This window comes from Pyrgilauda ruficollis, unplaced genomic scaffold (assembly GCF_017590135.1).
Source record: "Pyrgilauda ruficollis isolate IOZ18807 unplaced genomic scaffold, ASM1759013v1 scaffold141, whole genome shotgun sequence".
Lineage (NCBI taxonomy): Eukaryota > Metazoa > Chordata > Aves > Passeriformes > Passeridae > Pyrgilauda > Pyrgilauda ruficollis.
Genome location: NW_024512655.1, coordinates 753386 through 778943, shown reverse-complemented (window position 1 = coordinate 778943; position 25558 = coordinate 753386). Strand labels below are relative to the sequence as shown.

General features: G+C 53.3%; 2 protein-coding genes across 4 annotated transcripts; both read right to left on the bottom strand.

The window, feature by feature from the left end:
* Nucleotides 1-150: 150 nt before the first annotated feature.
* On the bottom strand, nt 151-11523 carry LOC121349640 (solute carrier family 2, facilitated glucose transporter member 5-like). 2 transcript variants are annotated; one of them, XM_041460270.1, is made up of 13 exons: nt 9273-11523; nt 8680-8798; nt 7047-7145; nt 6575-6735; nt 5760-5884; nt 3825-3977; nt 3619-3744; nt 3042-3229; nt 2588-2698; nt 2225-2326; nt 1786-1861; nt 1390-1517; nt 151-770 (listed from the first exon to the last, which is right to left on the bottom strand). In XM_041460270.1, exons 2-13 carry the CDS (start codon nt 8734-8736, stop codon nt 543-545), a joined length of 1554 nt encoding a protein of 517 aa, XP_041316204.1. In that variant the 5' UTR covers nt 8737-8798; nt 9273-11523; the 3' UTR covers nt 151-542. The 2 variants fall into 2 exon arrangements, with proteins under 2 accessions (XP_041316204.1, XP_041316205.1); XM_041460271.1 differs by having other exon boundaries at nt 9292-11523.
* A 125-nt stretch (nt 11524-11648) lies between these two features.
* GPR157 (G protein-coupled receptor 157) lies at nt 11649-23776 on the bottom strand. Of its 2 annotated transcripts, none has more exons than XM_041460269.1 (5): nt 23289-23776; nt 16401-16614; nt 14960-15154; nt 14003-14274; nt 11649-12336 (listed from the first exon to the last, which is right to left on the bottom strand). In XM_041460269.1, exons 1-4 carry the CDS (start codon nt 23663-23665, stop codon nt 14038-14040), a joined length of 1023 nt encoding a protein of 340 aa, XP_041316203.1. In that variant the 5' UTR covers nt 23666-23776; the 3' UTR covers nt 11649-12336; nt 14003-14037. The 2 variants fall into 2 exon arrangements, with proteins under 2 accessions (XP_041316203.1, XP_041316202.1); XM_041460268.1 differs by having other exon boundaries at nt 11649-12286; nt 23289-23775.
* Nucleotides 23777-25558: the final 1782 nt, after the last annotated feature.

Here is a 25558-nt window from a genome sequence, read left to right as displayed (position 1 = left end):
ATATCACAAACTTGAGCACAGGTATGTTGTATAGATACACTGATTTGCTAAGGTTAAAGTAAATCATGTGAAGGATTCTCCATCTACTGCACAAGATCCATGCCAAGCTGCTCAACGGTTCTGCTTTTTTCAAAACAGAGGGCAGCATGCTGATATACCAAATTGAATTTAATTTCCCCTTGCTGGACCCTCAAACACACGAGTGACAGTTCCTCAGAGGAGTTTAGTGCACTCCTTGCACACCACTGCCCCACACCCAGCCCAAGGGCTGGCTTGTGTCCCCTGGATGTGTCACCAGGACACCAGGGACACACATCAGCTCGTGCCACCGGCTACTTGGTCACAGGACTGAGCTGGCTGAGGACATTTCCTTTTCCTTGGAACAAGAGGAGGACTTGGCAGCGCTGGGTTTGCAGTTGGATTTGATGCTAAATGTCTTTTCCAGCCTTAGCAGTTCCGTGATTGTCAGGTCAGCATCAAAGGAGGAATCCCTGCATTTGTTTTCCTGCTGAACAGATCCTGTCAGGCCAAACACAGCTGGGTCACATCTCACTGCTGGAGAGCCACTTCTTCTCTTCTGGCCTGCTCAGGGGGTAGGAATCTTTAAGCTCTTTGCTTTCCTGAACCTCCACTTTGTTCCTCTTGGCCATGATCCTGTTGATTTCCATGAAGGTTTTATTCTTGGTCTCAGGAACAATAAAGAAGATGTAGAGCACGGTGGCGACGCAGATGGCACAGAAGATGAGGAAGCTGTAGGGCCCCAGCCCAGCCTAGGGCAGTGACAGGACAGAGCAGGGGTCAGGGCAGCATTCCAGCTGGGAGTTACCTGCACTGGCTGTGGGAAATGCTGCCACGGTGAGGTGCTCGTGTTTTAACCTGAACGGCTCAAAGCTGGGGTGGTTTTAGATTCTGTCTTCCCAAACCAGCACCTCGGGTTTGTTGGAGACTTCCTGGGAGAGGAGGCTGAGGGTCTGCTCCATAACTCACACGAAACTCAGCAGCTGCCTCTGCCCAGGGTGAAGTCAGGGGCTGCAGCAGTTCATGGTCACTGCTGCTGGGGGCAGTTTAACCAGGCTCCCAGATCTCAGAACCTAAAATTGTTCCCTCAAGGACACCCTGCAGTGGCAGATGGGGAATTTGCCATCTTTACCAAGCTCCTGAGCTCAGGATGAGACCTGGCACTCAAACTGCTTTCTTTTAAAGCCTGTGCAAGAGCCAGGTGTGATGAAGAAATGCTGAGAATCATCAGTCTCCTGCCTGTAACACCATCCCACACATGGCTTTTGGGAACCAACAAATGCATTTACACTCCTCAGAGCCTCTCTGTAAGAACACAGGGGGGAAGAAGCTGCTGTGCAGCCCAAGTTTTGCCCTGTGGTGGGCTCTTACCTCCATGTAGAGGAACACCAGCCCCACGGTGAAGTTGCTGAGCCAGTGCACGGAGCCCCCCACCATGAACGCCGCGGGTCGGGACGACTGCAGGAACATCTCCGTGATCATCACAGCAGGAATGGGACCTGCAGGTGGGGACACCCCAGAGGCAATCCCCTCACCCTCAGTTCCTAGTTAGACTGCTCACTTCAGTGGCAGACAGTGGTTTCAACTATCAGTAAGCCAAAAAAGGATTAAATTTAAAGGAAAAAACGAGGCAATTAAATGACTTGCACGGGGCATGGCCACACAGAGATGAAATTCAGCCTCCCTGGATGAGCTCCACAGAGGTTTTGGTCGGAAATTGAAGCCAACACCTTTACCCAGCTGGTGGGGGAGGCTGTGGGCACTTACTGGGTCCAATGGCATGTCCAATGATGTAGGCAATGACACAGACTATGCTGAGGTAGGACATCCAGGAGACAGTGGTCTGCAAGGGTTGAATCACAGGTTAGGGCTGCTTCCTGCCTGAACATCACCAAGGCACTGTTCCCACAAGATCTGAAGGCATTCCAAGGCAGTGCCACCCTTCAGTGCCAGTCAGACACAGACAGCACAGCCTGGCTGTGATCCTTGCTGCCAAGGGGTCCTGATGCAGCAGGAACTGGGAACATGACATCCTGGGGGGAGCATGCAGCATCACAGCCTTTCTTTAAAGCAGACATGCAAGTACAGAGACTCTCACGCTGACCCCTCCTTCCCAGGGTGTAGAAACATCCTCAAAATATTCCAATGGCCTGTTCTGGAAAGTCCAGAAATCATGGGAGGGACCAGCTGAGCCATTCATACACACCTGGAGATTGAGGGCCAGAGTTAAGATTGCACAGGAGGCAGAGCACAGCACGAAGCCAGCCAGGAGAAGGATCCTCCTCCCCAGGGATTCCACAATGAAAACCTGGAGGAGACAGGAGAGGGGAGAGGGGCAGACACCCCTGTTGCAGATGTTTTTGTCCAAGGGACACCCCAAGACATCTGTCATGGAAAACACCTCCCAGTGTGTGCAAATAACGCTCCAGTGGAAGGTTTTTGGGATGAGGTGATCTCTAAGGTCCCTTCCAACCCAAACCATTCTGTGAGTCAGATTCCATGAGCACAACCTAATTTAAACAGGGGACAGTGGGCAAGGAGAGCTCAGAGAGCCCCAGCACAAACTTACAGCCAGCAGAGTCATGACCACGTTGATGGCACCTATTGACACGGTGACATACTGGATGCTGCTGCTGTGCACCCCTGCTGACTCGAAGATTCTGTCTGCATAGTAGAAGACCTGCAGCAGAACCACAGCTGTGTTAATGCATGGCCCAAGGCAGAGCCTGGGGAGCCCCTTTTGGCTGCTTTAAATCCTGGCACTGGTGCACAGAAGCCCGAGGATGGAATTTGTCCATCTCTGGAGACACTGGTTTGGATGTGGGCACGAGCTCTTTGCTCTAGACACACTCCAGTGATCATTAACAGGACACCTGACCCTGCACCTTGTCCATGGATTTGGTACTGGCCAGGGCTGACCCAGCCCCGTGTGACACTGGGGGCAGGGGCACTGCCAGGGGTCTGTCCCCAGCACCCTCTGGAGTTCCAGCCCTTGTTTGTGCCCCCCAGCCTTCCCCACTCACCCCATTGACCCCCGAGAGCTGCTGGCCTGCCATCATGACGATGATGGAGATGAGCTGCCACCTCAGGCCCCTGAAGGTGAACAGGCTGAGCACAGAGAACTGCCCTTCCTCCTTCTCTGACTGGTTCTCCTGGTACATCTCTTGTATCTCATCATCCACGTCCTCCCAGCCCCTCAGCCTCTGCAGAGCTGGTGGGGAGAGCACAGGGAGCTGTGAGCCCCAGGTTTACAGAGAGCTGTCCTGCTTAGACCAGGACAGAGCAGGGTGTGACCCTGGGCAGCTGAGGTCCCGTGGTGGGCACCTGGGGATCCACACACCCAGGGAAAGGAGCAGTGTCCTGAGAATTCCACCCCCAGCAGCACAGAGGTGGAGAATCTGCCAGCCTGGTGCTGCCAGCCTGTCCCACGGGCAGACCCATCCCCTGCCAGCCTGTCCCACAGGCAGACCCCTCCCCTGCCAGCCTGTCCCAGGGGCAGACCCATCCCCTGCCACCCTGATGCTGCCAGCTCCCTGCCAGCCTGTCCCACGGGCAGAGCCATCCCCTGCCAGCTCCCTGCCAGGGAGGGGGGCACTGTACCTCTCCGTGCCTGCTCTTCGTTGCCCTTTTGGATGAGCAGGTACCTGGGACTCTCGGGGAAAAAGGGCAGTGTCAGGAGCTGGATCAGGGACGGGATGCCAGTGAGCCCCAGCAGCACAGGCCAGCCTGCAGCAAGGGCACAGCACGTCAGCTGAGAGAAATCCTCCCCCCGAGGAGCCCTGGAGGGGCCTGAGCCAGATCTTTACCTTCAGCATTCCCAAGGATGCTGTTGAGACCAAGGACCTGAGCTGCAAGGATGCCAATGGTGATGAAGAGCTGTGGCACCACCCCAACAGCTCCTCTCAGGTTTTTGGGGGACATTTCTCCAAGGAACATAGGAACCACGTTGGAAGCCAGACCTAGAAGTTGAGAACAGTGTTAGACATGCAGCTCAGCCTTCAGCAAGCTGCTGATTTCCCACGGGCAGCAAAAGAGATTCCTGATGAACCACAGGGTGCACAGAAACTCCACACTCAACCCCTTCTGCTTTGAGTGTCTGGGTTATCAGCTGCTGGGCAGCAAAGCACTTTTGGAGTCCGACAGGATTGGCAGGAGCCTGCCTTGCCCACAGAGCCAGCAGATGATTTGGGGGTGTCTTGGTTTGAGTGTTCAGAGTTCATCCTCCTGAATGCAGCTTTCTCCCAGCAGGCTCTGCCAGGAAGAGCACAAGACACACAAAGAAAAACTGTGCTGCTTCAGGTTTGGAAACAAACTCCAAATAGAAGAGAGGAACTTTTTGCTTCCTCTAAAACAAGAAGAGAAATCAGTATCCAGACACGCTGGTGTGAAAGTGGAAGGAAATGACTTTGTGTTGGCTTTTAAAACTTCCCTGCTCAGTCAGGCTGTGCTGAGAGCTTTGCTGCTCTGTGATGTCTTGCAGGTGGCTTGCTGGAATAGGTATTTATGCTCTAATAAGGGCAGCAGGGACGTGGGTTATTTTTAGGAACATTCTAGGGCTGCCCACAGTGACCCCAGCGAGCTGCCAGCTCCTGTGCTCACGCTGCAAATCCTGGCAGCTCCCAACTCCTGGAATCAAATGACCGCAGGGAACTCTTCCCTGACATTTCTAGAGCCCCTAGGCTTCAGGAGCCCCGTGTTACCAAGGTGATCAGGCTGATATTTGAAAGCTGGAAGGCCTAAAAGGCACAGAAACAAGTGCCACCAGTGCCAGAGGGTGACACTGCCTGGGATCCCCCAGATCCTCCCCAGGCACAGTTCAGGCCAGGCCAGCCTGAGAAGGACAAGCCAGGGCAGCCAGGCTGGATTTCTTGGTTATAAATAACTGCACAGAGGGATCACATTTAACAAGACCCTTAGCATTTATTCCAAGCTCCAGTGCTGAGAGCAGCTGCCAGGTTTAAGGGAGTCAAAAGCCAAAGTAAAACCATTGGCTTAAAAAAAAAGAAAAAATGGAAAACAAGAAACTGCCTCGGGAAAACAACTTGATCTGTACATGCAGCAAATACAATTGGCCAGCTAAGGCAGGAAATTTGTTTTTACAAGCTACCCCAGCTCATTAACAAACCATGGAGTGTGCCAGTCTCACCAGCCCAAAGCCAATTAATTGAGCCTAAATGCTCTTAGGACCCTTACAGCCCTGGCTGTGCTCAGGGTGCCCAGCATGGTTCTGTTCTGTTCCTGCAGCTCCAGTGCAGCCACTCACACCAGGAACACTCAGATATCCTTGGCTTCCCTCTCTCCCTGCAGGAAATCCAGTGCCTCTGAGCCCTTTGCTCTCCCTTTTAACATTGCTTTTCTCCTGCAGGAAGAACAGTCAGTTCCAGCACTGGATTGTTGGATCTGGCAATGCTTTTGATGGATTATTCTGGTTATGTTGAAAAGGAAAGAAGCAGACTATCTGCTTTAAGTTGTCTGGGAAAACAGATTATCCTCAGCAGGTCTGGAGCTGCAGTGCCCAGCAGATGTTTATTGCTGCATTCACAGACACACATCTCCTCCCTAAATTCCAGTCCCAGGGCCATTATCTCCCAAAGATCTTTAGTACTTCTGCACCGGGCTAAAGCACAGCCTTGTCATGCAGATTCCAGAGTGTGATACCTGTGAAAACATCTGCTGGGAGAATAAAACACCTTTACACAGCCAGAGAAATATTTATTGCTCTCCCTTTACCATCCACTTACCAGCAAATATTCCCATGACAACACGGGAAATGATGATTACTTCAAAGGTTTTTGCCAGCTCTGAGGTTCCCATAAGGACTGCAGCAGCGATGGAAAAGAGGTTATTTATCAGCAAAGTGCCCTTCCTGCAGTAACAGGAGGAGAGGGAGATTCAGCCGGGCATTTCTGAGTTGCAGAAAGATCCCCTCTGTGCCCTGCTGTCCAAAACTCAAATTAACCATCATGCCAAACGCTGATCAAGGAGGAAATGGCAATGGCCACGTTTTTCCTGCAGGCAATGAAGGCTTCCAGGAAGAAGTGAAGTTTCTCAGGAAACCTGAGCAGCAGAAGCTGGGCCTGATCTGAGACCCCAGGACTTTCCTTCCCCACTGCCTCAGCGCCCAGCCCACAGCCCTGGCCACAGCAGAACCCCATAAATTCCTTCACCCTGGGGGGAAGGAGAGCCCAGCAGCTCTCCCTGTCCCACCTGCTTCAGCCTCAAGGTGTGAGGGGGAATTTCGGGCAGCTGAAGGGCTGGGCAAGGTGGAGCCAGCAGGAGCTAAATGTTACCTGCTCAAGTGCTAGATGTTACCTGCCTTAATATTAAATGTTACCTGCTCAAGTGCTAGATGTTACCTGCCCCAATATTAAATGTTACCTGCTCAAGTGCTAGATGTTACCTGCCCTAATATTAAATGTTACCTGCTCAAATGCTAGATGTTACCTGCTCACATGCTAAATGTTATCTGCTCAAATATTAAATGTTATCTGCTCAAATGCTAAAAGTTACCAGCTCCCAAAGTGAGGGCAGGGCCCCAGACAGGGCTCTCACCTACCGGCCACAGTTGTTGACCATGGGCCACACCATGAGTGACCCAAAGAGGCCACCCAGAGGGAACATGGACACGGTGAGAGACCAGAGCAGCGTCTGGAAGCCTCTGTCCATGGGCACTCCAGTCCTGTCCAGGTAGGTCCTGTTGTAAAAGTCTTGCATGTACTGGAAGGAAGCACAGAGCAGATTTGGCGCAGTGAGTGCCATTTCCCTGCTGGGAGGGTTAGATAACAACTGCTGCCATAAAGCTCTGCCATAAAACAACTGTCCTGGGGAAAAACCAGAGTGGGTGAGCTGGGAAATGAATGCGAGAGAGGGATGGAGAAGGCTGGGGTGCAGGAGGATGGAGAAGCCTGTGTTCCTGCGGGATGTGCCTGGCTCCCAGAGCACAGAGGGGACAAGCCCCTGCCCACAGACACCCCCAAGGTACATTGAATTTCCACTGAATTTCATCTGCCTGCCTCTGCTCTACTCACCGAGGCAGGAGAGTTGATCACAGACACGTTGTAGCCGTACTGGAAGGAAGAGCCAAAGGCAGAAATCAGAGCCACCAGGGCCAGGGGAAGTGTCATTTTCTGCAGAGGGACAGAAAAAAAACCCCATGAACACCTCCTTGGAAGTGGGTCTGGCTCTTAGGCATTAATAACATTCAGTAAAAACAATGAAGCACACAAAGTCTTGTTTTCTGTGTTTTTGCCTTCATTTTGCTGCATATAAAAGCCAATGGGTTGTTTCCATTACAGCTCATTTTGTTCTGCTTGGTATGCCCAACGTCATTAGAGTAATTCACTCTGCTTTGCTGGTATTGATGAATCATTTGGAGGATTATTTTTTTTTTTTTTCAAGTTACCGTTCTTAAAACAGCACCCTGCAGGGAAAAAGGTTGTATGCAATTATTCTTTTCCAATGTGCAAATTGGGCAGTGCAATAACACAGGATATTGGCAGAGGAAAGCTTTAAAAAGAAGTGATTTTTGCATTAAGTGGCCAAATCCCTTTCCTGTTCGTTTTTTCTTCCTCTGCATTTTGGGATAGAGCTATTTATGGATCTAACTGATTGCCACTGAAGCCAATTAGAATTTATCCAGGCTGAGGGGTGCAAGAGCTGCCCTTTGCACTAGAGCAGAGGAGAGGAATTGCCTTCTGGAGGGGATCAACACCCGTTGTGGGCACACATTCCCCGGGGTCGCAAACAACCAGAAGAACTCGATTTTCCCAACAGTTTAGCTGCACTTCAGCCCCCGGGCTGTGTTGACAGAGCTGCCTTGCTGGGGTTTTGTTCGGCTGGGTTTTATAGCTCGCTAATGCATCTCACTGCTGCCACATCAATAAAGTCATTTTTCATTTTAATCCCGTTTGCTGCCACCGTCACCAGCCTTAATGGCCTTAATGTCTGCGAGGTTTTCCTTCCCAGCACTCAGCTCAGGTCCCACATGAGGACTCTGCCACTTCCCTAATTGAACATTTGTCCAAATAGCTGCTGGTGCTCCTTTCTATTCCTCAGGATCTCCGGCAGCTCAGCTCCAGGGATCTGCAGAGTTTAAGGTGTTACAGGAGATCAAAATTCAAGTCTGTCTCAGCCTAAGGATTGGAAGGAAGCTCAGGCTGCCAGGTCCGTTTTTTGGGAGGAGACTGCTGACATTCTCCCATTGGTGAAGAGAAGCAGCTGCCTTGCTCTCATGAACCAAATCCCAGGAGCTCCAAAGAGCCGCTGGTGTTAATTATTGACATCCAGCACTCTCAAGAAAACCCCTGGCATTGCCCAGCAGTGCCTTGTGCAAGACTGCCCGACACTGCTGCCAAAGGCAGCCCCATCCAGAAGCATCTGCAGCCTAAAACTGATCAGAAAATAGGAAAGAAAACCCACACAGAAGGGGAAAGTCACACAGAAAAGTCACACAGAAGGAAAAAGTCACACAGAAAGAAAAAGTCACTCAAAAGTGGGAGAGCTGCAGACAATCACTCAGTGCGACACAGACACAAACTGGGCTCAACAGAAACACCTCAGCCCGAAAGCTCAGGGTCTTTTCCTCTCTTTGCAGGTACCCACAGGTGCCCAGGGCTGTCCTGCATCCCCGTGGGAGCTGGAAGCAGCAGGCAGCATACTCACCCCCCTGGCACCTGCAGTGCCCTCGGAGCTGCCCCGCTGCCCTCCTTGCAGCTTCATGCTGCCCCGGGGTCACAGGTGCTGAGCGCAGCTTCCTCCGGTCACAGGGGCATGGGGACACCCTGCACAGAAAAAAAAAAACCCTTCTGTGACTCTTCCAAACACTTGCAGGCTCTGTCAGCCGGGGTGAGGCACTGTGAGTGATCCTCCCCTTCCTCTGCTGCGATTTCATTTTCTTCCAACTCTGCTGCCAGTGACAGATGTTCTCTTAGCAGACCCTGTCTCGTGATGCTGCCCAGTGAGAGGGGGCACAGCTCATCTCTCCAGGAAGAAGGGGCAGGCTTTCACCCAAGCTGGTACAATGAGCCAGTTTGCCCCAGTATCTGGACATTTGGACAAGGAGAGCCCAGGGAGCTGCAGCTCCTGGGGGAGGCACAGCCAGAGGTGCTGCCCAGCACCAGGGAACGTGGGGAGCAGCCCTGCCAACAGAGGGTTTGCCCTGAGCCACAGCACTGCAGCTGGACCCCACTGACCCCCCTGCAGAGAAACTGCACAGCTCTGCCCCCCAAAATTGCACAAGGCTGCTCCTTTCCTACCTTGCAGGGACTTTCCTGCCTCAGGCACTGCTGCAGTCCCCAGAGCTCATCCTGCCAGAGCTGTCTCCTCCAGAGCAGGTCCTCTCCCTCTCCATGCAGGAGGAGCACCTCGTGCTGCTGGCTGGCTGTTAACCCCCTCTGTTACGGGATCCTTTAAGAGCCCAGCGCCTGGTTAATCATCCACTACAACTCCCGAGTTTATCACAGAAATGCAAAGTTCACAGCAGCCGGATAAACTAGAACAAAACCTGCTGGTTGTTGGTCTGTTTATTTTTATCAGGCGGTTCAGGAGAAAAAAAAAGGCATCTCTTGAGCAACACCTCGGTGCCACGTGCCCTGCACAGGCTCCCTGGCTGGCTGCAGCATTGCCTGCTGCACGTGGCAGCAGCGTGCTCCAATGCAGCAGGGAGAGTGGGGAACTCAACACATCACTCTGAAAGTCCAGAGTCACCGAGAGAACCCTTGGGGGGCTCGGAGACCTTGGAGTGTTGCCAAAAGTGTCTGGTGGCTTGACTTTGATCCATCTAGAGATGAAATATCTGTGTGCGAGGAAATGAGAAGTTCTAGGGTGTGAGCAGTGTATTTATGGGATGAAATATAGATTTTAGAAAAGTAGGTACGGGGGGGTCATGAAGAAAAGATGGAGGATTCAGGACGTAGTCCTGGGTTCTTCTTTCTTCTTCATGTCTTCCATTTTCTGTGGTGATGTTGGCACTTTTGGATTGGTTCATGGTGAAGGTACACTTGTCTATAAGGGTGAAAAGTATTGGGAATTAAAGGTAAATGTGATATACGTAATTTTCACTATAAAGGACACAACCATCCCATGGGCAGGGGAGAGTGCACTCGGCTCTCCTGCTGAACAGACCTCGGCTGGGCAGAGAGAAAAACATTGTAGATAAGAATTAACAAACAAGATTGAAGACCGAAAACCTGAGAGTCCAAACTCATCCTTCGAAACCGCGGCCACCCAGAACCACTTTTCCTGTGTCAGAGGGGGCAGAGCCAAATAACAGCAACCCCGACAGAAGAGCAGAGCCCTGCTGCTCTCACGTGGAGGATTCAGTCCCAGATCCTGGCCTTCTCTCCTTTGGTGCATTTCTCCCAGTGCAGGCACAGTTCCCAGGTGTCTTGACGGGGGTCATGCTCCTGTGCCACAGCTCCTGGTCCCTCACCTTCATCTTAAGCCAAGAGGGAAAATTCTGCCCCAGAGTTGGGGAAACTGCAAAGAGGGCAAATTTCCATCATGGAATTCCAGTCCTTCAAAGGAGTATTGGCCTCTGGGAGCTCTTGGCAGAATGACAGCTGCTCTGACACTCAATGCAGGGAAGCAGAATTCTCTGTCATGGTCTTTAAACTCTGTTCCTGAACTTGAAGAAATGATCTTGAAACATACAGGAATCAAAGAGAACACACATGTTTGTCATCAAAACCCCTTCATCAGAGTAAACATTAGCTTATGGCAGCAGAACAGTTGGGATATTTTCCAAGCACAGCAGGAGCGTGGCAACAACATCTCTGTGGTTGTAATTGGCACTGGGGTGATCTTGGAGGAGCTTGGTGAAGGGAGACAGGACAGTAAATCAACTTCTTGGGTTTTCAAAGTGGCTGCAGGGGTGTGACATCTTCAGCAGCTGGGAGCCTGCTGGACTTGGCAAAGGACAGAGCCAGGAACGAGCAAAGAGCTGGTTTTACAGGCATTTACACATTTCAGCTGCAGCACATCCCCAGGTTCTACATCTGCACGTGTGCCTGGGGATGTTCCCTCTGTGTCTCCCCTGCCCTCACCCAGCTCGTGGTGTGCAGGGATTTATTTACCCTCAGCCTATTCTGTGCTCAAGGCTGGATCCTGTGAAACCCTGATATCTTTAGGGAAAAAAAAATGATGAAGAGGGCAAACTTAGTTTGCAGGACAGTAAATGTGCTGGAGAACTTAGTGGTGAGCTCTAAAATGTGATGTTTGAGCAGGAGCTGGCAGCCAGCCCTGCTGCAGGGTGCTCATGGCAGTGCCCACCCTGAGGAGACATCCCACAGAATATATCCACGGTGACACCTTCCCACCTGCATTTTGGGAAGGAATTGCATGCTCAGACAAGGCTGATTCAACATTCTGGGCCCCTGAGCTACAACGGGACTTGAGGTGAAACAAAGATTTCAGGAATTAATGATCTGCCTGAAAATAAATCACACCCAGACCCTGTTTATCAGCTGTCCCAGTGGCTTCCAGTCCAACAAGGAGAGGGGGATTTGGGTCTGGTGCCCAGCAAAAGGACAGGGCTGGATCCATGAGGGCTCTGCAGGGACAGCAGCAGAGCTGGGCTCTGGGACCAAGAGCCAGATCTGTTTGTGCTGCACAAACGCAACGCTGGCCACTGCCCTGGTAAAGAAACCAAACTTTATTTTGTAAACGTCGGAGTAAATACTTTAAAAACCACAAGTGAGGAGCTGTGAATGAGGTAAAACGTTATCATCCCCAGAGGGCACACGGAGCCCCAGCCCTCCCCAGCGTGACCCGGCGGCGGCAAGGCGCAGAGCTCGGAGCCGGGCTCTGTCCTGCAGGGCAGGGGCTGTCCCCGGGGAGCCTGGGGCACCCACAGCCTGCAGGGCCCTCACTCCCTCAGCAGAACCCCCACACACCCGGCGGTGACAGCCCCGAAACGCCAGGGAGGAGGGGAAACCACGCAGAGGCACCGTCCAGCCATCAGCACCGCGTTGCTGTCCCAGCTCAGAGGCAGGCTGCAGCTCCCTGCAGGACAGCCCTGCTCGGCCCTTCCAGCAGCTCCTGCAGCCTGCCCGGGGCTTTGCTCACCTCACAGCTCAGCAGGCACAAAAGCGAGAGCCAAAGGAGCGCTCAGACTGCCGGTGCAGGTGAGGGAGGGAGGGAGGGGAGATAACGGGGCGCAGCCTGCTCCGGAGCATCCCGGCAGCCGAGAGCCTGTGCAGGGCTCGGCATCTCCAGCGCCGCTTTCCCCGGGCTGCAGCTCCCTCTGTGGGGCTGTGCCAGCGCCCTGCACCTGCGGGGACAGCGACAGGGACACTGCAGGGCTGTGCCAGCGCCCTGCACCTGCGGGGACAGCGACAGTCACTGCAGGGACAGGGACAGTCACACTGCAGGGACAGGGACAGGGACACTGCAGGGACAGTGACAGTCACTGCAGGGACAGGGACAGTCACACTGCAGGGACAGGGACAGTCACTGCAGGGCTGTGCCAGCACCCTGCACCTGCGGGGACAGGGGCAGGGACAGTCACCCCCCTGGAGCTGAAATGTAACCCTGGCCCACTCCTCCAAAAGCATTTCTCAGAGCTCTGTAATGGAAAAAGGCAAACTGAGGACACGGAATCTGTTTTGATTCTTTTTGGTGTTGTTTTTCCTGCTGTTTTGTTTCCCCTTAAGCCAAGCTGGTGACAATTCTTCTTTCTGTCTTCAGGGCTGGCTCCAAATAAAACTGAACACAGCAGGATACCAAGTCTCATAAAATTTAAACATTTCTATCCTCCCTTTCTGCAAGAAGTTTAACACATCTCCTCCTTGCAAGCCTTGTGGGACTCACAAGAGGTTGAGCTAGCAAGGTTGCTATTTAGCTTTCAGAAGTTTTTAAAAGCCTTTTGAAAGGAGAAAAAACAACTCTTGAAGTCATCCATGGCACAGATAAGATGCTTCCATCTACCTTTCAAAGGCTCCAGGGGGGCTGAGGAGCAGAGCCAGCCATGAAACAGGCTCAGGAGTGTTTACTCTGTGCCCATTGGGGGTTGAATACACTAATGTAATGATGAAGTGAATGCCAAGGCTTCAGGAAAGAGCAGAGGTATCCCTTTGTGGGGGGAACTCGGGGCACCAAACATCTGATCTGTGCACACTGACAAAATGTGTGTGCACGTGGCATTTCCCATTAGGAAGAGCCACCAGTTCCTCCTGAGCCCTGTGGTGCCCTGTCCCTGTGGGCCCTGCAGCTCAGTTCCTCCTTTGGTCCTCCTAGAGACCCGAGGGGCAGCTCGGGGAGGGAGCAGAGACTTCTGTGAAGGGTTTGGGAGCGTGATGGGGCTGCAGAGTCAGACAGGGAACGCCCAGGGCAGCAGCAGAACCCCCTGGCACTGTCCCCTGTGACTGTCCCCTCTCCCCTGTGACTGCCCCCTGTCCCCTGTGACTGTCCCCTCTCCCCTGTGACTGCTCCCTGTCCCCTGTGACTGTCCCCTGTCCCTGCTCCTTTTCCCTGTCCCCTCTCCCTGTCCCCTGTCGCTGCTCCCTGTCCCCTGTGACTGCTCCCTGTCCCCTGTCCCCTGTGAATGCCCCCTGTGAATGCTCCCTGTCCCCTCTCCCTCCTTCCTGTCCCCTCTCCCTGTCCTTGTCCCCTGTCCCTGCTCCCTGTCCTTGTCCCCTCTCCCTGTCCCCTGTCCCTGCTCCCTGTCCTTGTCCCCTGTCCCTGTCCCCTCTCTCTGCCCTCTGTGACTGCTCCCTGTCCTCTGTGACTGCTCCCTGTCCCCTGTCCCCTCTCCCTGTCCTTGTCCCCTGTCCCTGCTCCCTGTCCTTGTCCCCTCTCCCTGTCCCCTGTCCCTGCTCCCTGTGACTGCTCCCTTGTCCCTGTCCCCTGTGACTGTCCCCTGCTCCCTGTGACTGCCCCCTGTCCCTGCTCCTTTTCCCTGTCCCCTGCTCCCTGTCCCCTGTGACTGTCCCCGCTCCCACCCTCCCAGGGCAGCCCAGGCAGCAGGAAAGGCTCACTGGGATTTTACCATGAGAGGAGGAACCAGCAGCAGCCGGGGCCAGCTCAGGTGCTGGGGAGCAGCGGCTTCGTCTGCCCGGGGCCAGGCACGTCCTTCTCCTTGTCCTTGTCCTTGTCCCCATCCCTGTGGGGCTGTGGGTGCTGCCGGGAGCCGGGGGACCCCTGGCCAGGCCAGGCCGGCGGGTGACAGCAGAGCAGGGCCAGCAGCCGGGCGCGCACCGCCCGCGTGCACAGCACGAACATGATGCAGTTGGCTCCTCCTTGGAACGTGTTCCCAATGCCCTGCAAGGGCAGCACAGCAATCACCCAGGGCTGCTGCCAGGGCACCCCAGAGGAGAGCAAACGCTGCCAGGGCAGCTGCAGCGCTGGCACAGGAGCAGCTGCAGTGCTGACAGCCACAGGAGCAGCTGCAGCGCTGGCACAGGAGCAGCTGCAGTGCTGGCAGCCACTGACTCTGAGAACAAGGAATTCAGAAAAATGAGTGGTTTTTTCCCCAAAAAGCACCCAAAAGCAGCCCCGGGGCTGTTGTGTGCTGGCACTGGTGTAGGGCAGGAGAGGCTGAGCCCTGCTGGAGGACAGACACCCAACACTGCCCGCAGGGCTGTCCATCCCTGCCATCCCTGTCCATCCCTGTCCATCCCTGTCCCCATGCCTTCCCTGTCCCCTAGCCATCCCTGCCATCCCTGTCCCCTGGCCATCCCTGGCCATCCCTGTCCCCATGCCATCCCTGTCCATCCCTGCCATCCCTGGCCATCCCTGTCCCCTGGCCATCCCTGCCAGTGCAGCTTTCCTCTGCAGCCACTAGATGCTGCTGGAGCAGCTCCTGCTGCATTTCTGCTCCCTGCAGCTCTGAGGGGAGCAGGCGCTCCTGCAACACTCGGTGCCACCACGAAAAGCGACAGCGGGGACCCCAAACGCCCCCTGCCCCAGCCCAGCGCCCCGGGCTGCATTCCCAGCGAACACTCACGTGCAGGACAACCAGGACGGAGTTCTGCACGGCAGGGGAGTTGCAGAGGGTCAGCACGAAGCGCACGGTGCTCCAGATGCGGAGGAAGATGAAGATGACGGGGATGAGGATCAGCTTCTTGTCCGCCACGCTGGAGCGGGGCTGCAGGGCCGGGGGCCCGGGCAGGATGGGGCGATACTCGGAGAGGGCGGCGTGCTGCAGGGGACAGGACGGGGACAGCGAGGGGACAGGGCGTGAGCAGCAGCCTGCACACAGGGGACAGCCCCAGGACCCCTCCCCAGAGCAAGGGAAGCCCTCAGGAGGGAGCAGGGCTGCAGTGAGGAGCAGCAGCCGCGCCCTGCCTTTGGGGACAGCAATTCCAGCAGCCCCCTCTGCCTTTGGGGACAGCAATTCCAGCAGCCCCCTCTGCCTTTGGGGACAGCAATTCCAAGCGGTGACTGCGGGAGGCTCCCTGTGCTGCCCCAACCCGAGGTGAGAAGGGGGCCAGCTGCCCCCCAGCACTGTCCCCAGCACTGTCCCCAGCACCGGGCAGGGACAGCAGCGTGCCCAGCAGTCCCTGGCACAGCAGGAGCCGGGTCAGGTTTCCAGGAGGTCACGCTGCTGTCTCTGCCCAGGCTGGGACAGCGTGTCCTGCCTGCTGCGTGCCAGGTGATGCTGACAGGCACCAGCAAACCCTTCCCTTCCCTTCCCTTCCCTTCCCTTCCCTTCCCTGGACACTCAGGGCTGCTGAAGATCACCTCATTCTTCCAAATATCTGCAGGCTCCTGCCCTAACCAGGGTTGTGTTCATCCCCACACCACCACAGCTGCACCCCAAGCAGAGGCAGAATTTCCAGAAGGACATTACCCACACAAGAGGTTTTTTCCCTAACCCAGCTCAGAGAGAAAAGGAATCTCTGGGTGCAGCTCCTTCTGCCACTCTCATCTGGGTTTGTCTGGTATGCAAACGCTGTCCTAGATGCCTGGATTCTGTGTGTTCACAGGGAACAGAACAACTGAAGCTCTGAATTGCAGCCCCTGCCAGGACAGGGAGTCTCCTGTGTGGTGCCCAGAGCCATCCAGTGCCTGGGCTCCCAAACGCAGCTTTGAGCTGCAGTACAAAATAACATTCACAAACACAAACTATCACTGGAGACACTGAAAGGACCGAGGCTTGAGAATTGCAATCTTGGTACAAGAGGAACTGCAGAAAACTGATTAAAGCTGAATTTGTCCTTCACATTCTGTTTCAATTCTTACTGTAGCATTTCCCTCATTAACATCCCACAGCCCCTGCTCGTTTTCAAAGGGCTTTTTCATTCTGCTTGTGCAAAGTCACTGTGTGATGGTGCTGCTGGATAGGACACTGCCTCTCCCAGGGACATTTCGGTGCCGTGAAGCACCTCCTGCCCGAACAAGGAGCAAGAAATGCAGGGGATGGAACCACCCAGCAAAATACTCACTGCTCTGTTAATGTGCTTCTTGATGAGGAGGTAGAGCACTGGCAGGGTGACATAGGCCAGGATCTCCCAGGCCTTCCCTGTCAGCAGCATCCACAGGAGCCGATCCTCAGCGTCCAGGTTGACCCAGCACCAGCCCACAGAAACGTTGGAGGCGTCGTAGCCGATCTTCTTCAGAGCCACGGCAGCCACCGTGATGGCCAGGGGGACACCCCAGCTGGGGGGACACGGAGAGCGGGGCTCAGCCAGGAGCAGCCTCAGCTGAGCCCCCCGCTCCTCAGCACACAGAGCCAGGGGCTCTCCCCGGACAGGATTGCAGGGCTTAGCCCAGAGCAGCAGCACTGCGGGAAGAGGCCAGCAGGTCCTGGGCACTGAGTGATCCTCCAGGGCTGCAGATCCACCCCTGAAACTGGGCACTGAGTGATCCAGGGCTGCAGATCCACCCTTGGAACTGGGCACTGACTGATCCTCCAGGGCTGCAGATCCATCCCTGGTGGGAACTGAGTGATCCAGGGCTGCAGATCCACCCTTGGAACTGGGCACTGACTGATCCAGGGCTGCAGATCCACCCCTGGAACTGGGCACTGAGTGATCAAGGGCTGCAGATCCACCCTTGGAACTGGGCACTGACTGATCCAGGGCTGCAGATCCACCCCTGGAACTGGGCACTGAGTGATCCAGGGCTGCAGATCCACCAGGGCTGCAGATCCATCCCTGATGGGCAGTGACTGATCCACCAGGGCTGCAGGTCCACCCCGGTCCTGGGCACTGACTGATCCATCAGGGCTGCAGATCCACCCCTGATGGGCACTGACTGATCCACCAGGGCTGCAGATCCACCAGGGCTGCAAATCCACCCCTGGAACTGGGCACTGAGTGATCCAGGGCTGCAGATCCACCCTTGGAACTGGGCACTGACTGATCCACCAGGGCTGCAAATCCACCAGGGCTGCAAATCCACCCCTGGAACTGGGCACTGAGTGATCCAGGGCTGCAGATCCACCAGGGCTGCAGGGATGTGCTGCACTCTGAGCTGGCCCTCACAGCACGCTCAGGGGGCAGCAGGACCCATCCCACCTCCTGCCCTCTCCACTCCCCCCTGGACACAAGGAGGTGGGGGATTACACAAGGCCAGGGCACTGTAAAATGTGATTTTCCTGCAGGACCCAGCCAGCTGATCCCGAGCTTTCAGAGCACAAGCAGCCAAGTCCCACCTTCTGATTCCAAAGTGAAACTCTGCACACAAAGAAATCCACAACTTCATTCTGCCAGTGGTTTGTTTGTTTGCTTTGCTTTTAAGTGGAGATGTAGTCAGTGTTTTGGGAGCAAAAATATTATTTCTGAAGGACAAAGAGCCAGGGAAAAGTTCTGGGAGTAACAGCAAAAAGCTAAGAAAGCAAAGAGGAGCCACATCCACATAACTTGGAGCTGTGACTTTGGCTTCTCACTTGATGGCAGAGGCAAATACAGGGAAGCATTTAGAAGAAAAATAACTGTGGTGACACACTTGAAGTCACTCAGCAGCTGGGGCTGCCCACAGGAAACCATGAGGAAGAACAGAGGAATCCCACCAGCCCAAACAGAAGTTCCACCACAGGAGAGCCCTGCATGCAGCTGAGGGTGTCACCTGCCCTTCCCAGGGCCAGCCCAGCCCAGGCTGGCTCCCAGCACAGCCCCTGCTCTCCCCAGGTGCACAGAAAACAAATCCATCACCGCCTTGCTCTCTGTCAGCCTTCCACTGACAGCCTGGAGCAGCTGCAGGGAGCATGCAAAGGATCCTGCCCCAAAAATCAGACACCAGACCAGGTAGGCAGACAGATTATCTGAGACTCCACAGCCCAACTGCAGAGCCAGAGATAACCCCATGATATTAGATTTCCAAAATGCCCCGTTTCCTACTCTTAAGTAATGTCTGGATTCACCCACTCACAAAATAAACAAACACAAATATAAGGCTGTAAGAAAATTTAGAGTCCACTCTGCAGCCCGTTGGGAACATTTTGTCTCAGGGCTCAGCTCAGAACAGGCAGAGCTATTCCAAGCCAGTGCTGTTATTTAAGGACAGTTGTGCTGCAGGAAGCCCTCCCCACTCTGTTATCAGAGCAGGCTTCTAAAAACATCCCAAACGTCACCACCACCATGAAAGTTTCCACACAATTCAGGAGCCCTTTTGGTAAAACTGGGGATTTCTCAGAAAACAACTGCAGATGCAAAGACATTCCATTCTCAGCACTCCTGCAAGCTCTGAGCACCAGGGTAAAGAACTCAAGAGAAATGGCACTTCCTGCAAGAAACCATGGAAAGGCACAAAGGCAGCAAGAAAAAGGAAGTGAATTAATAAACTAATTTGACAGGATTTTACAAATAGTGATCTCACCAGTGAGCTGAAAGTGCAAAAGAATGACAATAAAACCAGGTCAAATGATGGTGTGTGGATGTAAGAGAGGACAGTGCAAGTACAGACACAGAGAGGCCACGGGAGGAAATAACTCACCACTGAGAAAGGGACTCAAAACCCTTCAGGTGACAACTGGGAAAAGGAAGAATCAAAGTGAGCAGGAAGTTAATCTGCACTGGAATAGCAGTCTGGGATCAGAAGGACATTTACCACTAACACCAGGCAAAAGGATCACCAACAAAGGGAAATCAGAGAGGACCTAGGAAGGAATCAGACACTTCTGTGAAGTTCAGCTGCATTTCTGCAGGCTGGAAAGGAGAACTGAGACTGGTGATTCAGTTCTCAGGAGCTCCAAAGCGACAGATTCAGGAGGGCTGCCAAACGTCAGTGCTTTTCTGAACTAGGAGAGGGGGAACTGAGGGACTGGGAGAGATCATCACCCAGGGGTGTGTGAGCACTGGAATAAAAGGGATCCCAGGTAACAGAGAAGCAGAAATATCCCTCTGAGCCCCAAAGAGCAGGCTGGGCCTCTGCAGAGCACACCTGGATGCAAACAGTTGGGAGAGGAGGGAAGAGCACTCCTCTCCTGTAAAAGGCTGGAAATCCAACCTGCAGGACAGACACAGCAGAGCTCCTGGTCACCTATGAGTAAAAAAACCATCCAGCCCAGCAGGTCTTTGCACAGCCACAGCAAAAGAAGGCAAGCTGAGGACCCTTCAGCTCCAGCAGTGCCCAGCTCCACTTGCCCTGCTTTCCTGGGGTCAGCTTGCCCAGTGACCACGTTTTGATTTCCCCCCCCGAGGCTCCCACAAGCAGGTGATCTGTGTCACCTGCCTGCACAGGTGAGCCAAGGAGCCGGCCTGCCTGCAGCAGCTCCTGCTGGGGACAGGAGTTTGTACTCCGGGAGGAGGGAAAGTCAGGCAGTCCGGGAAGGAGCTCTGAGCACACCTGTGACCAGAACTCCCAGTCTGCCCCATCCCATCCTGCAGGAGGCAGCCCGTGAGGGATGAGAGGGACAGTGCAGACGAGCACGAGAGGAGCCCGGCACTCCATGGACGTGAATAGACATACATGGTTATAAATGTGTATATATATATATATAAAAATATATATTTTTTAATATATAATAGATATGCCTGGTTATAAATGTGTATATATATATATATAAAAATATATATTTTTTAATATATAATAGATATGCCTGGTTATAAATGTGTATATATATATATATAAAAATATATATTTTTTAATATATAATAGATATGCCTGGTTATAAATGTGTATATATATATATATAAAAATATATATTTTTTAATATATAATAGATATGCCTGGTTATAAATGTGTATATATATATATATAAAAATATATATTTTTTAATATATAATAGATATGCCTGGTTATAAATGTGTATATATATATATATAAAAATATATATTTTTTAATATATAATAGATATGCCTGGTTATAAATGTGTATATATATATATATAAAAATATATATTTTTTAATATATAATAGATATGCCTGGTTATAAATGTGTATATATATATATATAAAAATATATATTTTTTAATATATAATAGATATGCCTGGTTATAAATGTGTATATATATATATATAAAAATATATATTTTTTAATATATAATAGATATGCCTGGTTATAAATGTGTATATATATATATATAAAAATATATATTTTTTAATATATAATAGATATGCCTGGTTATAAATGTGTATATATATATATATAAAAATATATATTTTTTAATATATAATAGATATGCCTGGTTATAAATGTGTATATATATATATATAAAAATATATATTTTTTAATATATAATAGATATGCCTGGTTATAAATATGTATATATATATTAATATATAACATTATATATATGCATGCTTATAAATGTATATATATATAAATATATATTTTTAATATATAATATAATAGAGATGCCTGTTTATAAATGTATATATATATATTTTAGTATATAACATAATAGATATGCATGGTTATAAATGTGTATATATAAAACATATTTTAATATATAAGCATGCATATGTAATAGATTTTTTTAAATGAGTATATTTATGGTTATGATGATCTGCACAGCCTGACCATGACAGAAAAACCCTTTAAAATGTTGTCAGCAATTGGTATCAAAATCCAAGCAGGAAACAGCCCGAGGTGGGCTCTGCCTGGCCCGTTGCTCAGCCCCAGAGTGGATGAACTCTCCCAGCCAAGGTGATGTTCCCAGCAGATGACACCTGAGCCCTGGAAATTCAGCAGCACTGGGCAGGCTGCACGGCACGCTGCGTGCCAGAACTCACATTTTACAGCCACCTAAGTGTTTCCAAAGCTGGCTGTGGGCTTGTTTTCAAAGCTCATCTGAGCTCACCAGGTTTAAAACCAAAGCAGAGGCTGGAACTGGTGGATGTGTTACCACAGGAATGGATCCCTGTGGCACAGACCTGTCTGACGGGTCTGAGCCTCTGTGACATCCTGATTTCCCTCAGGAAAATTCCAGCTTCTGACTTCCAACATGTATTTAGTCAGCTCCATCTCCAAGCATTAAGTGCAGAATTTCATTTCTCAGGTAGGTACAAAAGTGCAGGGAAGGAAAGCAGGGTGATGTGTCACGAGGGGATGGGCAGGGAACACGTCCTCACTTGTTGTCTCTGGCTTTTCAGACACCTCATAAATCAGAAGCAGCTTTGAACACTGGCTCTGCACAGGACAGGAGGCATTTACAAAGCAGAACCTGATCACAGGTGCCCCACAGCCTTTAAATAGAGCAGATGGTGCTGATCAACAGCAAGGACTGAAGATGGCATTTCATTTTTATTGTAAAGAACCGAAAATAAACCAAAGAAATTCACCCAGAGCAGCTCAGTGTGAGCATCTCTCCCTGCAGGGGTAGAGCAATCTCTCTCCCAGGATTTTTACAGCTTTCAGGGAGTGCACAGACTGCAGCCAGCACAACAGAGCCACAGAAACAGTGGCTCTGCTTCTCTCCACACTTGGTAGCTGACAAGGCTGAGGAGCATTAAACCAGATGGAGAAACTGAAGCACAGACAAAAGCCACACAAGCAATTAGCAGACAGCAAAATTACAACTAGGCCAGCTTTGCCTGAGCTCTTTGATGTGCCTGGTGGAGCCAGAATGCCCAGGAAGGAGTCAGGCTTGGTTTTTACATCCATTAAGCAACACGTGGCTCTTCCCCAGCACCCTGTGCTCACCACAGCTCTGAGTGCCACCCTCAATTTGCTGGAGATGGAGCAGCAGAAATGCTCCTGTAGTGCATCTTGCCCAGCCCAGCAGCAGCCTGGCGTGCCCAGGGCCTCGAGCAGCCCCTCAGCTCCTCACCCAGCCCCTGCAGCCCAGCAGCAGCTCCAGCACGGACTGAAGTTCCTCCTGGCTCACACTCAGCCTCAAAGTCTCCCTGGCCCATCCTCACCTGGACTCAGCTCTCTGCAATCATCTGCCAAATTCTGCTGTTTGAAACTAAAAGGTGTCAAATATTTGACTAAGAAACCAAAGAAAATTCTCTACTTGTCCTGAGGGCTTTTTTAATTCCCTTTTAAAGCAGATCACTCCTCTTATAATTTACTGCAGAAGCTTGGCAGCACGGGGGACTGAAGGATCACTGTTTTGCTCAGCGTGGATGTAGCACATGATTCCACAAGCTCCAATTGCATAATGAAAGCTTTTACTAAACACGATGTGGAAAATCAGTGCCCTAAATAGCAGAAACTGAGACATAAAGCTACGCTGTGGACTGGTTTGTCTTGCTTTCAATCAAACATGCCAAAACAACCTTCAGAGTGCTTCCCTAGCAGTTTCATCACTTGTGGGCAACAATTCCCTGTGAGTATGGAATTACAGCAACCTGCCTGGGCAGAGGGGAAGGATCCACAGACCAGGCTGACAGGGAGGACAGGGAGGGTGGGGACCTGTGGAAACAGATCCCAAACACGGAAGCTTGGGCAGCAGCAGGCAGGTACCACAGACACAAGGTTTGTTATGTTATTTCTTAGAGCATCAGAGCAGACTGCAGGGAAAGCAGAAGCCAGGATTTCCACTGATTAGAACTTGCCAGAGATTTTTCTAAGCGACGTTGAACAAAAAAAAAAAAAAACACTTCAGCTTTTCCACGTCTCCAACTGTTCACTTGGGAAGGGAAAGGGGGAACAAGCAGGGTTGGTCACTGAAAGACAGTGATTAGAACTTGCCAGAGACTTTTCTAAGTGACGTTGAACAAAAAAAAAAAAAAAAGCACTTCAGCTTTTCCACGTCTCCAACTGTTCACTTGGGAAGGGAAAGGGGGAACAAGCAGGGTTGGTCACTGAAAGACAGCAAGATCCCTGTTTAAAAGGAATTTGAGGAGAAAAGAGAAGGAAAGTGCAGAGGCTCAAAGGACACCGGAGGCTCCATCCCAGCGCAGGGTGGGGTGCCTGGGGGTCCCAGCACAGCCCACAGCACCCACCTGACGGCGTGGAAAGCCCAGAGCAAGCCCGGGCCGGCGGGCGAGCCCCTGACGATGCTCAGGTACAGGTAGAGGGCGATGGCCATGGTCCAGAAGAAGGAGCTGGTGTTGGCGAAGGTGGACAGGGCGCCCTGCAGCACGCAGTCCCACGAGGTGCTCTGGAAGTCCCGCAGCACGCCGTAGAAGTAGGAGAGGGCGGAGAGCAGGTCGGCCAGGCTCAGGTGCAGCAGCAGCTGCCGCGGCCGCGTCCGCAGCTCCGGCCAGCGCGCCTGCGAGCCCAGCAGCAGCGCCGAGCCCGCGCAGGACAGCGCGCACGACAGCAGCACCGCGCCCCGCTCCGCCGACAGCAAACGGGTCGGGGGCAGCGGGGCCGGCATGGCCCGGCGGGACACCGGGACGGAGCGGGACAGCGGGACAGAGGGGACAGCGAGGGACAGCGCAGGGACAGCGCGGGGAGAGCGGGGGGACAGTGAGGATTGCGGGGGCAGCGGGACAGCGAGGGACAGCGGGGGGATAGTGAGGATAGCGGGGACAGCAGGGACAGCGAGGGACAGCGGGGACAGCAGGGACAGTGGGCGGACAGTGAGGGGATAGCGGGACAGAGAGGACAGTGAGGGACAGCGGGGACAGTGAGGGGACAGCCGGGACAGAGGGGACAGTGAGGGACAGCGGGGATAGTGAGGGACAGCGTCGGCAACGAGGGGATAGCGAGGGACAGCGAGAGGACAGCGGAGAGGGGACAGCGGGGACAGTGGGATGGAGCTGGGGGACAGCGAGCGGAGAGGAGAGGGGACAGCGGGGACAGTGGGATGGAGCGGGGGACAGCGCGATGCAGCCCCGCGGGGCGGGCGCGCTCCGCCGGAGTGCCCGCCCTGCCCTGCCCGCCCTGCCCGCGGTGAGCGGAGCCCGGCACCGGCCCCGGCCCCGGGCGGAGCAGCGCAGGAGAGCCCCGGGAGCGGCGGGGGCCGGGCCCCCCCCCCCCCCCGACAGAGAGGACAGTGAGGGACAGCGGGGACAGTGAGGGGACAGCCGGGACAGAGGGGACAGTGAGGGACAGCGGGGATAGTGAGGGACAGCGTCGGCAACGAGGGGATAGCGAGGGACAGCGAGAGGACAGCGGAGAGGGGACAGCGGGGACAGCGGGATGGAGCTGGGGGACAGCGAGCGGAGAGGAGAGGGGACAGCGGGGACAGTGGGATGGAGCGGGGGACAGCGCGATGCAGCCCCGCGGGGCGGGCGCGCTCCGCCGGAGTGCCCGCCCTGCCCTGCCCGCCCTGCCCGCGGTGAGCGGAGCCCGGCACCGGCCCCGGCCCCGGGCGGAGCAGCGCAGGAGAGCCCCGGGAGCGGCGGGGCCCGGCCCGCCCCCGCCGTCATGTGAGAGCGGCCCGGCCCTCGCTGCCCGGGGAATCCCGAGCGGGACCGGGACCGGGAACGGGACAGGGAGCGGGAACGGGAACGGGACAGGGAGCGGGAGCGGGACCGGGACAGGGACAAGGAGCGGGACCGGGACAGGGACAAGGACAGGGAACGGGAGCGGAATAAGGACCGGGAACGGGATCGGGACAAGGACTGGGACAAGGACAAGGACTGGGACAAGGACCGGGAGCGGGACCGGGATAAGGACCGGGACAAGGATCGAGATCGGGACAAGAACCGGGAACGGGAAAGGACCGGGAACGGGACCGGAATAAGGACCGGGGCAAGGACCGGGAGCGGGACCGGGACAGGGATAAGGACCGGGGCCGGGAGCCGCTCCCGCCGGAGCGCACGCACCGCGGCCCCGCAGCGCAGAAAACCCTTTTTTGCTTTTTTTTCTTTCAATGGAAAATCCCGCCCCGGCCGACGAGCAGGAGCGGGAAGGATCCAAGCCCGGGGCTGCTGCTGTCTCTCCTTTCCTGCGGACACCTCCTTCCCCAGGACAGCGCACACTCTCCATCCACAGGTTTATACACAAGCTGCTGCCTTTGGAAACGAGATCTTCTTCCAACGTACCCTAGTTACCACTCGGTTAAACTTCAGCCCAGCAGCCTTTACTTTTTTTAGGAATTTATTTCGGAGCGTGATGCCCCCTACATGTTCTTTATAGAAAAAGGAAGCTGCAGCAACTTGCACGTGCCCCGCACACAACCTGGCACCAACAGCTTTTTAAACTGTATCACTATTGCAGGCTTTCTTCAGCTACCATCTGAGCCCTCAAAAAACAAAACAAAACAAAAACAAAACGAAAAAACCAAAACAAACAAACAAAAAAAAAAAACAAAAAAAAAAAA

Coding starts and splice junctions, on each gene's coding strand:
- LOC121349640 (XM_041460270.1), bottom strand. CDS start 8,736: ATGAAGCTGCAAGGAGGGCAGCGGGGCAGCTCCGAGGGCACTGCAGGT. Junction 5,885..6,574: donor ATGGTCAACAACTGTGGCCG/GTAGGTGAGAGC, acceptor CTGTTACTGCAG/GAAGGGCACTTTGCTGATAA. Junction 2,699..3,041: donor AGCTCTCGGGGGTCAATGGG/GTGAGTGGGGAA, acceptor GTTCTGCTGCAG/GTCTTCTACTATGCAGACAG.
- GPR157 (XM_041460269.1), bottom strand. CDS start 23,665: ATGCCGGCCCCGCTGCCCCCGACCCGTTTGCTGTCGGCGGAGCGGGGC. Junction 16,615..23,288: donor TGGGCTTTCCACGCCGTCAG/GTGGGTGCTGTG, acceptor GTGTCCCCCCAG/CTGGGGTGTCCCCCTGGCCA. Junction 14,275..14,959: donor CCGTCCTGGTTGTCCTGCAC/GTGAGTGTTCGC, acceptor CTGCCCTTGCAG/GGCATTGGGAACACGTTCCA.